This window comes from Phoxinus phoxinus (genome assembly GCF_949152265.1).
Source record: "Phoxinus phoxinus genome assembly, chromosome: 21".
In the NCBI taxonomy this organism is placed as follows: Eukaryota; Metazoa; Chordata; class Actinopteri; order Cypriniformes; family Leuciscidae; genus Phoxinus; species Phoxinus phoxinus.
The window spans coordinates 9,233,727-9,246,286 of record NC_136896.1 but is presented as its reverse complement, the minus strand read 5'-3'; the positions used below and the strand labels follow the sequence as shown (position 1 = coordinate 9,246,286).

Sequence of the window (12,560 nt, the reverse complement as noted above, 5' to 3'; positions counted from 1 at the left end):
TAACAGATTCTGAGGATTCAAAAACTATAATCTCAGTTTTGCCTTCATTGAGGTGAAGAAAATGTAAGGACATCCAGGCCTTTACATCAGTGAGACAAGCCAACAGAGTATCCAAACCCCTCTCATTAGATCCCAGGGGCAGATAGATCTGGGTATCGTCAGCATAATAATGAAAAGATATACCATGTTTTTAAAACAAAGAAAGCATATACAATGAGAATACAATTGGAGCAAAAATAGAGCCTTGAGGAACACCACAAGTAAGAGGAGCTGTATATGTTTAAGTTTTAGTTTACAATATTAACCCTGGTTGGCTTAAACTTTTTTTTCTAATGCTTGTTGGTGTAATTGATCAGATCAAGATATACAAAATGTCTTCTAAAGGAAACTGTTGCAACTTGCAAGTCTTCTAATGACTTTATTTACCTCAATTGGAAATATACCATTAGATGATTGTCTGCAGTTTTTCTGTTTTTCTGCAGTTTTTCTTCTCCGGAATTGAGTCATATAAGGAACAAAATCACAATGCAATCATATCTTATCTTTTATAAGATGTTGATAGAAAACCGTTATTACACAAATACTCTACAAGACTCTAACAACCAATTTTTAACATTTCTGCATTCAGCTAAAGATAAATTGGGGCTATGAAATAGTTCAGAATGAAAAGAACTATAAAGATTAAAGGACAGGACAAAATAAGAGACATTAAGAGAAAAAATATCCTTCTCCATTTAAAGAGTTCTTCTGCTTTCTCTCTCCATTTTATTAAGCTTTAAGCCATGGCTATCACATGGCTCCATATCTTAAACCCCATGGAGCCATTTACCATGGCTAACAATATCACAAACGTCTCAATGGACCACTTAACGAGTGCTCTATCTGAGCATATGACAAGCACATGATGAAATAAAAGAAACTCTGAGAGGAGAGACTGTCCTTAGACCCGGTCCCGTGGGTAAGTTGTGCTTTTTTCTGTTTGCTCTACCCTTTCTTGGTTCCTATAGGCCTTTGATTAACACATACACTTACACTTGGAGGAAATGCAGGAAAAAAGGACAGATGATTCCCTGAGAATCTTTTTTATCTTTTTATTTTAGCACTTAGATTTTATATAAAGGGCTGGTAGAGGGTGAGAATCATTCTTTACTGTGGTTCTTGTAAAAATACTTGAGCATCCGATTTGAGAAAATTTTAGACAATTTGGCCCAATGTGCCCTAACTTTGTCTAGGTAAACAAATAAATACAGTATCTAAGTTATTGTTGTCATTGTTGCTAAACTACAGCAAAAGAAAGGGCATTAGAGAAGGGTGGGAAAGAGAAATTAAACGGCATAAAACTTTTCTTCAATGCAAAAAGAAGTACAAGGTCTTCCTGGCCTTAGGGGGGGGAAGAACGGATGAAAAATGTAATCTTTTTCTCTTTCTGATTGGGATATGTGTAAAGCTCTGAGGTGGTGTGGTTTAAAGGAAGGAGATATAATCCCACGCTCAGCAGATCGCAGAGAAGCGATGCTGACAGGCCCAGTAAAGGCACCTGAGCTCTGGCTGCATGGGCTAATCTTCAGCTCGATTGGAGGATGTACTTAAACTGTCATTCTGGCCAAACCCACCAGGGAAATTCTTCCTTTCTCCCTATTTTCTCTCTCCCTGTGGAGAATCATTAGCAAAGAAGGAACACTACACCTCAGAGAGTGGATGGTAATCACATCAGATCACATATCAGATCACATCATCACAACAGCACAGACTCTAGATGCTCGGTAACTCGGCGATAAAAGACTACTTACCTCTCTTTAGGGTGCGTGCTAACAGTTTTCCACTACGACTGTCATATTGCCTTGGGTGGGATTGTCTAAACTGTGATTTGCAACTTGCTTAAACACAGCCGTACTGCTCAAAGAAGCGTGATGTTATGTTATTAAGGGAATGCCATTATTTCCTGCACTTATTCTTGGCGGCCTTCCCTGAGTAGTTTTTACTGTGCCATTGATAATAGTACTGCAGGTCTATGCGCTCTTTAAGCCTCCATATTTGTTACCTGCTAAACTTGTTGCGAGTCAGATTATACCTCGTCTAATTAATTAGAGCTTTGCACAAGACTGAAAGGCCAGTGTCTTCTTTCTAGGTGACAGGTGACGGTTTGTATTCGCATCTCAGTGGGAGGCAGGGATGATGAGATCGGAGGGGGGGTAGCAGAAGTGTGGAAGAACAAAAAAAATATAAAGCGGCTCAAGCTAATCCCTTTAAGTGAAGCGCTGGTTTGGCCCTAATCGGATGTAATCTACCTGCTTGGCAGCTTTCCAATCAGATAGTTTCAATTATGTGGTTGTAGGGGCATTCTGAAGGGGGAAGTGCTGAGCTGAGCACTTTGAAAGTGATTTGCAGATAACACTGAATGAGTGCGGCAATAGAAACGATTTAGCAGGACTCATTCCCCACCCAACTGCACATACTAACACAAGCACACACGAATGTGTGCAAACACAAGCCTTCTCTGACGTTGTGGTAAAGAAGGGGGCTTGGATGTTAGGTCCAATGTGGTGGTGTATGATAATGTTCAGGCAATTATTTCTTGGTGCTGCTTGGCTGCTCCATTCCTTGTGGAACGTGAAGTGCAGGGAAGTCGCTCCTCTACAACAGGAATGGAAACAAGAAGCGCATCGGCTGCATGGAGTGATTGTAGTCCAGCATTTGGGAAGTCTAATGAGAAGATTGATGATCTCCTTTTGAGGGATCTATATATATAATGGGTTCAAGAAAAGCATATTATAAATAAAATGTGTTATTATTATATTATTATAAGTCCAGCTATATATATTTTTTTGTGTATAAATTATTAGGTGTGGCATTTTAAAGACAAATGGCTTTTACACTGTCATTTTACTAAAGCAAAAATATTATATTATATTATATATTAAAATGTTATTTTAATTACTTAAATGTTTTTATTTTATTACGTTGAATTTGCTTCCTTTTTTAAACTAGTGCTGTCAATAGAATTAAAATAATAGCAATTAATTTAATCATTTCTTACCTGCCTTTAGAAAGCAGAATGAAATTGATGAATGTAAAAAAATCGTTACTTTAAACATCTTAAATCTTAATCAAACATTAATTTTGAAAGCCCTAGAAATACATGGTCTAATTTTTCTCTAGCATCACCTTGCGGCCGACTGCTTTGAAACCCTCTTTTTTAGTTCACACATTTAGCATTTGTTTTCAGGTTGCATGTGGGAACAATAAATTGAAACTTGAAATGACGCATGTTTACAAAAAAAACGTCCTGGACAGAGTATGTTAGAGCGCTAAATTGTGCACATTTGTCATTCAGTAAATCATTTGGCATACTTAATCCCAGACCCTGGCAAATGGAACGTTGTGTAACATTCCTGACTTCAGTTGTAGTAATTGGCTGTCATAAACCTTTAGAGGGGCTAATATACCTACTTGGGGTTAATTTGGGGAGCTTTTCTTAGCTGACCGTAAAATCCTCCCATATGGATTTACTATTAGCTTTTTTGGCAGGATCCACCTTCTGAGACCCGAATGCAGGTTGCTTAGCTCCTCCACATTGTCTTCCTGGTAAATGGAGTGCTGGAGAGAGGGTTATAGTCTATCTGTATGTACAAGAAAGACATCAAAACCTCCACCTAAACATCTCGCGACGTCCTCCAGAGAGCGACCTGGGAACCCGAGTGAGCAGTGAGTTTGCCTCCGCCTCGAACGCCGAACACTTTTAATTACTTTTCACCTCGTCTGTGGAACTTGGGAGAGCAAAGCCCTCTGAAACCTTGTCTCTGAAAGAGACAGATGCAGCCCATGCTAGCTGCAATATAATTAACATGCAATTAACACAAATTAAAAGGCAAATTGCGCTGACGAACCCCCTGTAGATGGCTGCTTAGCAGTGACGATGAGATAATTAGATCCAAACCTGGAGTGCAGCGTCTCGAACGCGTACCTCTCCTCTCCCTCTCCTGGCCTGGTGTCAAGTCCTCCAGAGAAGAGCACTCCAAGCTGCCATGCTCAAGAGCAGGAGAAGTGCTCCGAATAAAGCCAGAGAGATTATATCATTATAGTCGAGAGTGAGCGAGCCGGACTGTGTGTTTTACAAAGCACTTGTTATGGTGAAAACAATTGTCCTCTTTTTAAGCAAAGCGTGCGAGATGAATGCGAAGTAGCCCCGCGATTTCTCTTCATTTTTATCACTGTCTGTTACTCGCTACATGATGACTTACATCTGAGAAGACCTAGTCAATACTTGTTCCCATAAAGTAAGCAAATCAAAGCCCTCATCCTTCTCTCCAGCACTTGGTTGGGCAGAGCGAGGAATCGGAGGCTCTCAGAGGCCACGCTCCGCCGGTCGGTAATGGGCGAGTCCGCGCCTTCGCACCGCTCACCTGTTAGACATGATAGATAGCTCGGCTCTCTCCAGAGCGACTGCAGACAGAGCATGTGAATGACCGATGGCACCGGCGTGATGGATGAGGATGAGGGAGCGGGAAGAGGTGCAGCCCAGGGAGCGGGGGCACCAGGGGGTAATTGCACCTCCGCTTGCCCATCCATCTGCTCGGCTTTCCATCTACCACCATCAGGCAGGGGCTACGGGCCTCCGCTGCTCGCCGACCTCAGGCTGCATACACAAGGGGCAGGACGACAGGCTGTGTGGATCCAGAGCCGACCCGTGTGCTTTATCTTAACAGGGCTTGACTGTCTAAATAGCTGCGATGATTGATAGTGCCAATGTGCTGGTAAACACGGTGTCCTCTCACGGAGACCCTGGAGAGCCCATTGGGAGAGTCTGTGCATTAGAGAAGATGAGGAAGTTGTCAGATGGAAAAAGCAGAAGTTGGTGACCCTCGACATTTAATGGTTCAGAGGTTTTGCTGTTGTTATGCTGTATAACCTGTAGCAAGAGTTCAAACTTACCTTCATCATTCCCAAATAAGACCATGTGAATGGTCACACTATCATGACCATGCAACACTCGGTAAACACAGACAACTAGTCCAGTCCTGTTCCGTTCATCGTTCCCAAATAATACTGACTGACCATGTGACTTGTAGTAGGGTGTATGTTTGGCAATATTTGAGCACATCATTCATAGGGAGCACCGGGACTAGTTGACTGGCTAATAGAACTACATTTAAATACAAAATAAATGTACATTAATAAGGGAGAAAAGTTCAGTCTCACCAAGTTAAAGTGATGGTTCAACGAAAAAAAATTATATTCTGTTATAATTTACTCGCCCTCGTGTCATTACAAACCCGAATGACGCTCTTTCTTTTTCAAAGCACAAAAGAAGATATGTTGAACTATATTTTAATTGTTTTTGTCCATACAATGAAAACCAATCGGGTCTACAACAGTGGACTTTGTATGGCATTGTATAGACTGAGACCTTTTTCAAAACAACATTTTCCTGCAGAAGAATATCAAACCGGTTTGGAACTTGGACTTAAGGGTGATTTAAATTATGACAATTTTCAAATATTAGATAAGCATATAAGATGTTTACTTGTTAAAAAAAAATCTGTTCAAATCTGTTAAAAGATTAAATCTGCAAGACCCATAGAATTGTAAAGTTGCTTCTGTCATGTTACTAGTGTAATTTCCCCTGTAAAGACATATGTCCTCTGCAATAATGATATTCTTCAGCGAGTTAAACTTTAAAATCTCATTTCAGCTGATATTTTATCATGCCATTTTTCACCTTCTCTCGGTAATGAGTGGAAAAATGAACACCTTGCAGGTCCAAATCTTTTGCATTTGAGTTAGTATTATGTTCTTAGCTGTGTCTCCATAATTACATTTACTTCGCCTTTTTCCTCTATTTTTCTCTGTCAGGGTGCGAGCAAAAAGGGATGGAGTGATAGATATCTCATTATATCTTCATTACCTAATACATGATATATTGCTGTCTTCTATGATTCATATCTCTTGTGTGTTTTGTGCTTAATGAGGGGGAATTTGTCCTGCCCACTTATTATAATTAACTGTGTACGTGAAATACAAGAAAAACATGCTTAGAAATGTACAGTTAAATCTGAACACTACCAAAAATGATTGCCAAACCAATTCAATAGGATCCCCAGACCTCATGCGTGAGGAAGTTTTCATTCATCAGTTTTTTATCTCTTATCTGAGTTCAGAATTCATTTGAGCAAATTTTGTTACCATGTAACAAATATCCCATAGACTCCGCCTGTAGAACCCCAATCCATTTCTAATAGGCTACGTTCACACTGTCAGTTTTTTTGGGATTGACAACTGCATTTGTTTACAGGTGTGAGTCCTGAGATGTCACATTCACTCAGCAACTTACAGAAGCATCTCGAATACTGTCTATATGAATGCGCAACAGGAGTCAAGCTCGTATTCTCCTACCAGTAACTTTCCCTTACTTTTGACTCGACAAGAGTCCAAATAGAGCTGCAAGTTCACATTACCTGTAAGTTACCAAAAGCAAACATAAATCCTGCACGCGTGTGTGCACCGAGAGTGGCTCTCACACTGTATGACGTGGCAGACAGTTAGTCCCAGTCCTAGTCCGGTTTCGTTCCCACACCGCGGGTTTTCCTAGAATGCAGTTGCGAGTCATGAAAATTTACGGGTGTGAGTTCTATTATAGAATGCGTTTGTCACTCCTATAAACTGAACTGTGTGTGAACGTAACTGTATTAAAGAAACAAATACAGAACTGACAGCCATATTCTGTTGTTGTGTGAACGTGGCCATAAGTCTCGAGTTGCACTGTTTTCGGCCACGAAGTAACCACCTAGCAACCCAGCAGAGCACCCTAGCAACCACATAGCAACAGCCTTTCTTTTGTTCTTTCTTTCTTTCTTTGTTTTTCTTCCTTTCTCTCTGTCTCGCTACAGCGCGAGTCTGCTCTTGTATACACTGTCTATGGGCCCAGCCAAATGTAGCTGCCTTCAGCACTTCTCTCTCATTGATCCTGCTAAGCCGAGGGAAGTTTAGCTGACATCATCTCTTCATCTGTGCTCCCATGTTCTTCTAATTCATTATGTACATGAAGGGCTGCCGCTCGGGTGCTGCGCTCACCATGCTTTTTCCTTCATTGAACATGTCTGAACAGAATGGCTGAAAAACAAGACAAACTTTTAAACGCAGAGGAGTCTGTCAGCCATTGCATCACATCTGGATGAATTATTCATTCAGTTATGCACTAACCTGATCCTCCCGCAATAGCATTTTGTTAGATCATATTTTTCTTTATAGATATTGATTTATTATTTCATAGTATTTCTATTGTTTCATAATATTTGGTATGATTGAATTTACAGTCTATAAATTCTCCTATAAATTTGGATTAACTGATATTTTCAGTATATTTTTTATTTTTATTTTTATTATTATTATTAATCGTTTATTCCAGGCAATAGCACAAAAAAGTTTAAATAAAAATAAAGATAGACAATATGGTAAAAATCATATCAAAAAAACAATAAGCAATAAAAAAACAAAATAATATATAGTATTCAAATATAACAATCAAATTCTGCCTGAAAGGGAGTGGGAAGAAGACAACTTATTTAATCCCACCCCAGCGTCACCATTTGTAATTGATATTTAGGCTTCATATTTACTGTGCTCTCAGATTATTTACAATAATATATCACGGTGGCGTTACCACAATAACAGATTAGTTTTTTATAACAGCAGTTATAAAAAACACAACAATGTAATAGGAGTACAATCCAAACCATAGTTAACGGACAATATCCAACGATGATAATAGACAATATACCAACAATGGTAATAGACAATATACCAACAGTGGTACTAGACAATATACCAACGATGGTAAGAGACACTGAACACATGTTAACACTATGAGACAGATAACAACAATGCAATAGAAATAAACAATGCCAACAAATGTAATGGACAATATACCAACGATGGTAGGGAAACACTGAACACATATTCACACTATGAGACACAATACAACAGCAATCTAAATTAAATATTTGCAAATATATATGTATTGAAAATATTGTGCGTGTTTATTAAATATTTTACCACATTTTGGCTGTTCTTCCAGCTATAGTATGTTTAATCCACGCCACAAATGTTCTTCTAAAATCTGCATAGAAAAGGCAAAAACAGCACAGTTGTAAAGGAAAATATTTTATTGTTATAAATCATAAATAGTATTTCATATTAAATATATGAAATTAATATGTATAATACTGAAATTAATGTTGATATTAAATTAATAATGAATATTACATTGTATACAGTGTACTGATTATTTAGTTGTTATATTGTCAAAGAAAAAGAAAAATCCTTTTTGTTCTCATCTTGGACTTTTACAGTAATGTCTGACAGTTAATATTGGTTGATCTCCAGCAGAAACACCACTGCATGAAGCATATTCAGGTTTATTTTTGCACCCCATGCATGACAGGGCATCTGATCTGTGGCTGGTCAGATGAGGTCTCATGAAGCTCAGAAGACAGTGAGATAAATAGTGAGAATGGGATGAAGGCTGGAGCATCAGGGCTTGTGAGGTGAAAGATAAATGTGTGTCACGGACAGCAGTCCATCCTTGAGCACAGCTGTGTCACTACCATTTCCTCCACATGATGGACAGATGAGCACACCATCTTTACGCTTACTTTCTCTCTCCCTCTCCCGTTCTCCCTCAGGTCTTTATAGGCGGCTGCTCAGTAAATGCATTCTCTGGTCTCCCCATGTCAGAGTTTTTTTCTCTTTAAATCTGTATCCACACTTCCTGACAGCTTCCTTAATCTTCACCGCCACATACAAATGTTGGCAGAGCAGAGGGAATTTGTAATATGCCACCAGCATGCCCTGATCTCCCCCTGCTCACCCAGTGGCTCACCTTCCGTAACCGTTGCCCGCTGCACTTTTTCCAGGCCGTGACAGCATTTGAGGTAAGAACTAACAGAGCTGTGCTTGTGTGTCTTTCAGCAAGTGGACGATGTGGCACAGACAGACGGCTCCCAGCAGCTCCAGCTCCAGCCCTCGGACTCTTCGGAGAAGCAGCAGCCCAAACGGTTACACGTCTCCAACATTCCCTTCCGCTTCCGTGACCCAGACCTCCGGCAAATGTTCGGGGTGAGTCTCAGGCCTCAGCCAGATGGCAGCAGGTTGTGTCTCTCAGGAAGGCCTGATCATCAATCCTGTTTTAATTTGACAAGGACCTTGATCTTATATGCATCAGTGTAAAACCAGTTTAGATATTGTGGTTGTAGGATTTTTTTTTATCTCCACTAAAGTAATGCATTAGTATAACTAAACTAGGGCATTTTTAATTTGAGTTGCAGCCAGTGTAGTCCAATTCCCGAATGAATTCATCTTACGAGACCTTTTTTTTTTCAACAAATGAAAGGCATGTGTAACCAGTGTAGTCTGATTCCTCATTAAATTAATCGTATGAGCCATTTTTTTATGAATCAAAAAAATAGTGCAACCAGTGTAGTCCACTTCATTAAATGAGTCTCATGAATCAGTTATTTTTAATAAATCAAGCACATATAGCTTAGAACTAATTATAAGACTTAATTTCATGTGACCATGTGTAGTTAAAGATTCTGTACACATTATCCATTTTGCCAGTAGTATTTTATAAACCAATAAATTGTTTCATTTATTTACTATATAGCTAAGGCCAATTATTAGATTGCATTTATGTAACCCCTAACCTTTTTCAAGAATTGGTTTAAATGTAAAAGTTTAATAATTGACTTTTTCCATTATTCTTTAATTCCGTTAAGTTAGTCATATGAAGGCTTTTCTTTGCAAATACTGATGTATGTGATTAATTGTGATAAATTTGATTAACTAATTGCCATGTCGTGCAATTAATGTGATCAAAAAAAATTAAAGACTAAACTTCTATAGGTAGCGTGTAGCCCAAATATTTTATTTTATTATGTTTTTTCTTATTTTTCAAAAAAAAAAAATCTTTGTCCCTCCAAGGCTAGAAAGGGCATGATAAAGTGCTAAATGATTTAACTGCATTATATAAGCTTTAGTTTCTGTATTTAGTATGTGACAAGGGATCGGTAAAACTTTTTTTTAAACAAGGGTATTCAATCCAAAAGTATTGTTGTACTGAGAGCAGCTACAGGCTTGGTAATGGTTGGTCATTATTTAGCGTTTTATCCACAACTACTGCTCCTCAATCTGTGTTTAGATGTAAGCACTCTCGGCTAGAATAAAACACAAAACTAATGAACGACTTGGAGCTTTCTTTAACCAGCAATCTCTAAAAGACTCAAGGACTCGTGCAGTTAAACTCCAGCATACCTTTGAATTAACAGCAGCCAGCAAGAGAGCGGCGTTAAACACTGGCAGCTTGTTACTGGAGGCTACCGGCAGCGTACAGAGGAGAAAAAAACATTGTTGGTCCCAGCTTGTTAAAAACCGGAGTCTGTGTTTACAAAGGGCACTATATAGCAAACAGTAACACTTAAACTGGTGGAGGACTCTGGGTACAGCCTGACTGCTGAGTCTTGAGAACATCTGTTCCTCACGCTCTTTGTTGTCTCTAAGAGAGGCTGTCCTCTCCTCTGCTTCTCCCCCGTCCTGCCCAGTGTTGATGTGATGAACAGGGAGCCAAGCATTGGTCCCACCAGTGGAGACGTAATTAATAGTGCTCCTCACTGTGGTTAAAAACTAGAAGTTTATCCTCATTAGGTTTGTGTTGGCTGACAGCTCCGATGCGAAAACAGGCATATGTGTGACCAAGTGTGTGTATGTTTGTCTGAAGAGACTTCTGCAACTTGCTGTGAAGTCTCTCAGGGACCCAGGGGTGCAATTATCCAATGCCATAGATAGACTAGTGGGAGAGGATGGGATGGACAAGCGCTGTGTCCCTCTAAAGTCCCCAAAAAATGTGAGAAAAGGCAAGTCTGAGAACGGTGAGAAGTGACAGAAGCACAAGGGGAGAAGATCACCATCTACTGACGGTTTGAAACTCTTTAAGCACTTACTCTGGATTTACTGGCTACCCATAAATCTTTGGCTTCTGCAAAACGCTGTCCAGACTCCATTTCCACATACATAAAGTTAATACTTTTATTTTCTTTCAAATTCATCAAAGAATCCTGAAGACAAATGTCACGGTTTCCACAAAATATAAAGCAACTGTTTTCAACATTTATAATAAGAAGAATTTTCTTCATCGGCATGTCCGCATATTAGAATGATTTCTGAAAGAACATGTGACACTCGCAAAATGTTTGTGTTCCCCCGAGAAACTTTGCGTTCACTCACAAAGAACACAAACATTTTCTATAGGTGGAATGCAGAAAGTTCTGCAAGCAAACGCAAATATTCTCCTGGGAATGCAAAACTTTTGCCAGTGAACGCACAAGCATTGAAATGTATTTTTTCCTCCCATCTCATATTTTTTTGCATCACCATGTCCCTTTAGGCGCTCCGTACATAAGACACCTCTTTCAAAAACATTAAACAAAATCTTACTGACCGCAACACTTTTACACCATATAGTGCTTAAAGAGTATTTTTTCACTTTTCTCACAGTTCTCAGACTCAGTTATATAGATTTCAAATGAAGCCTCCAACTGAATTATCTCTATCTTTCGATGTTAAGTCTTAAATCTGGATTATTGTAGAAAAACGTCACATATCACGCTCATTTTTTACTCCAAGACAGCTTTCTAAACCATTTCTGATTTCTCAATTTAGTAAGATGGAAATTCAATTTAGAATAGCTGATAATGAAAGCTGCAATTTTACGAGTCTTCTTCCTCATTCGAGTACACTTGCTTGGACCATAGTCAAACAAAGAGCGACGATTAAAAAGCTCCATTACCCAACCTTATTTGAGCCTCATTTTATAATTAGAAAAAGACATCCAAAGCAATTATACAGATGAGTATGTGGATTTAATGCTAGTGTATGAAATTGGTTTTAAAGCACCACCATGACGATTCCACACTGAGGCTGCAAAATTGTCCAACTCCTCCCATAATACTCGTATTACTGCAATGATTTGAGCAATCCTACAGATCAGTGCATGCAGCATACTGTATGTATATACTATTAATAAAAATGTCCCCTCACCACTGGAGAAAGTTATTGCAGATTAAAACAGGTGCCTTGTTATTCTGGATTAATAGACCGTTATTCCCCTCAGTATTTCCCTTAGAGGTTTGAATCTTCTAAAATGTAGATCACCCAGGGGAATGCAGAGGTTTGCCGAGAATCTCAAACAAGAGTAGAAACCCCATATGGTTTTGTAATGGGTTTATAATGAATACCTGCTTGATTTCCAAACAAAACTAACTTAATGTCACACTACTGACTCGCTTTTTTAACTACTCTCCCTCCGTTTGCACAGCGTCTGTGACTAGCTTCGAACGACTCTCGCGAAGCGTTTTCCCAACCTATCAAGTGTGTGGACCACCAGCAGTCTCACACTGCAGTCTCCCATTGATCCTAATTTCGTGTAGGCCTACGCTCTTATTAAAGCTCTGCTGCACGGCAATGGTGATGATGGGGCCTATGGTGACTAGGTGTGATTAGTTCAGTTT

General features: G+C 39.3%; 1 protein-coding gene across 15 annotated transcripts in view; it reads left to right on the top strand.

The window, feature by feature from the left end:
- rbfox3a (RNA binding fox-1 homolog 3a) overlaps positions 1-12,560 on the top strand; it is a gene marked incomplete at its 3' end in the record, with an annotated part of 409,029 nt that overhangs the window by 358,138 nt on the left and 38,331 nt on the right. For all 15 annotated transcript variants that reach the window (XM_079595150.1, XM_079595146.1, XM_079595141.1 and 12 more), the window contains one exon: positions 8,968-9,114. In XM_079595150.1, coding sequence (XP_079451276.1) covers positions 8,968-9,114 — 147 coding nt within the window. The remainder of the gene's footprint in view (positions 1-8,967; positions 9,115-12,560) is intronic.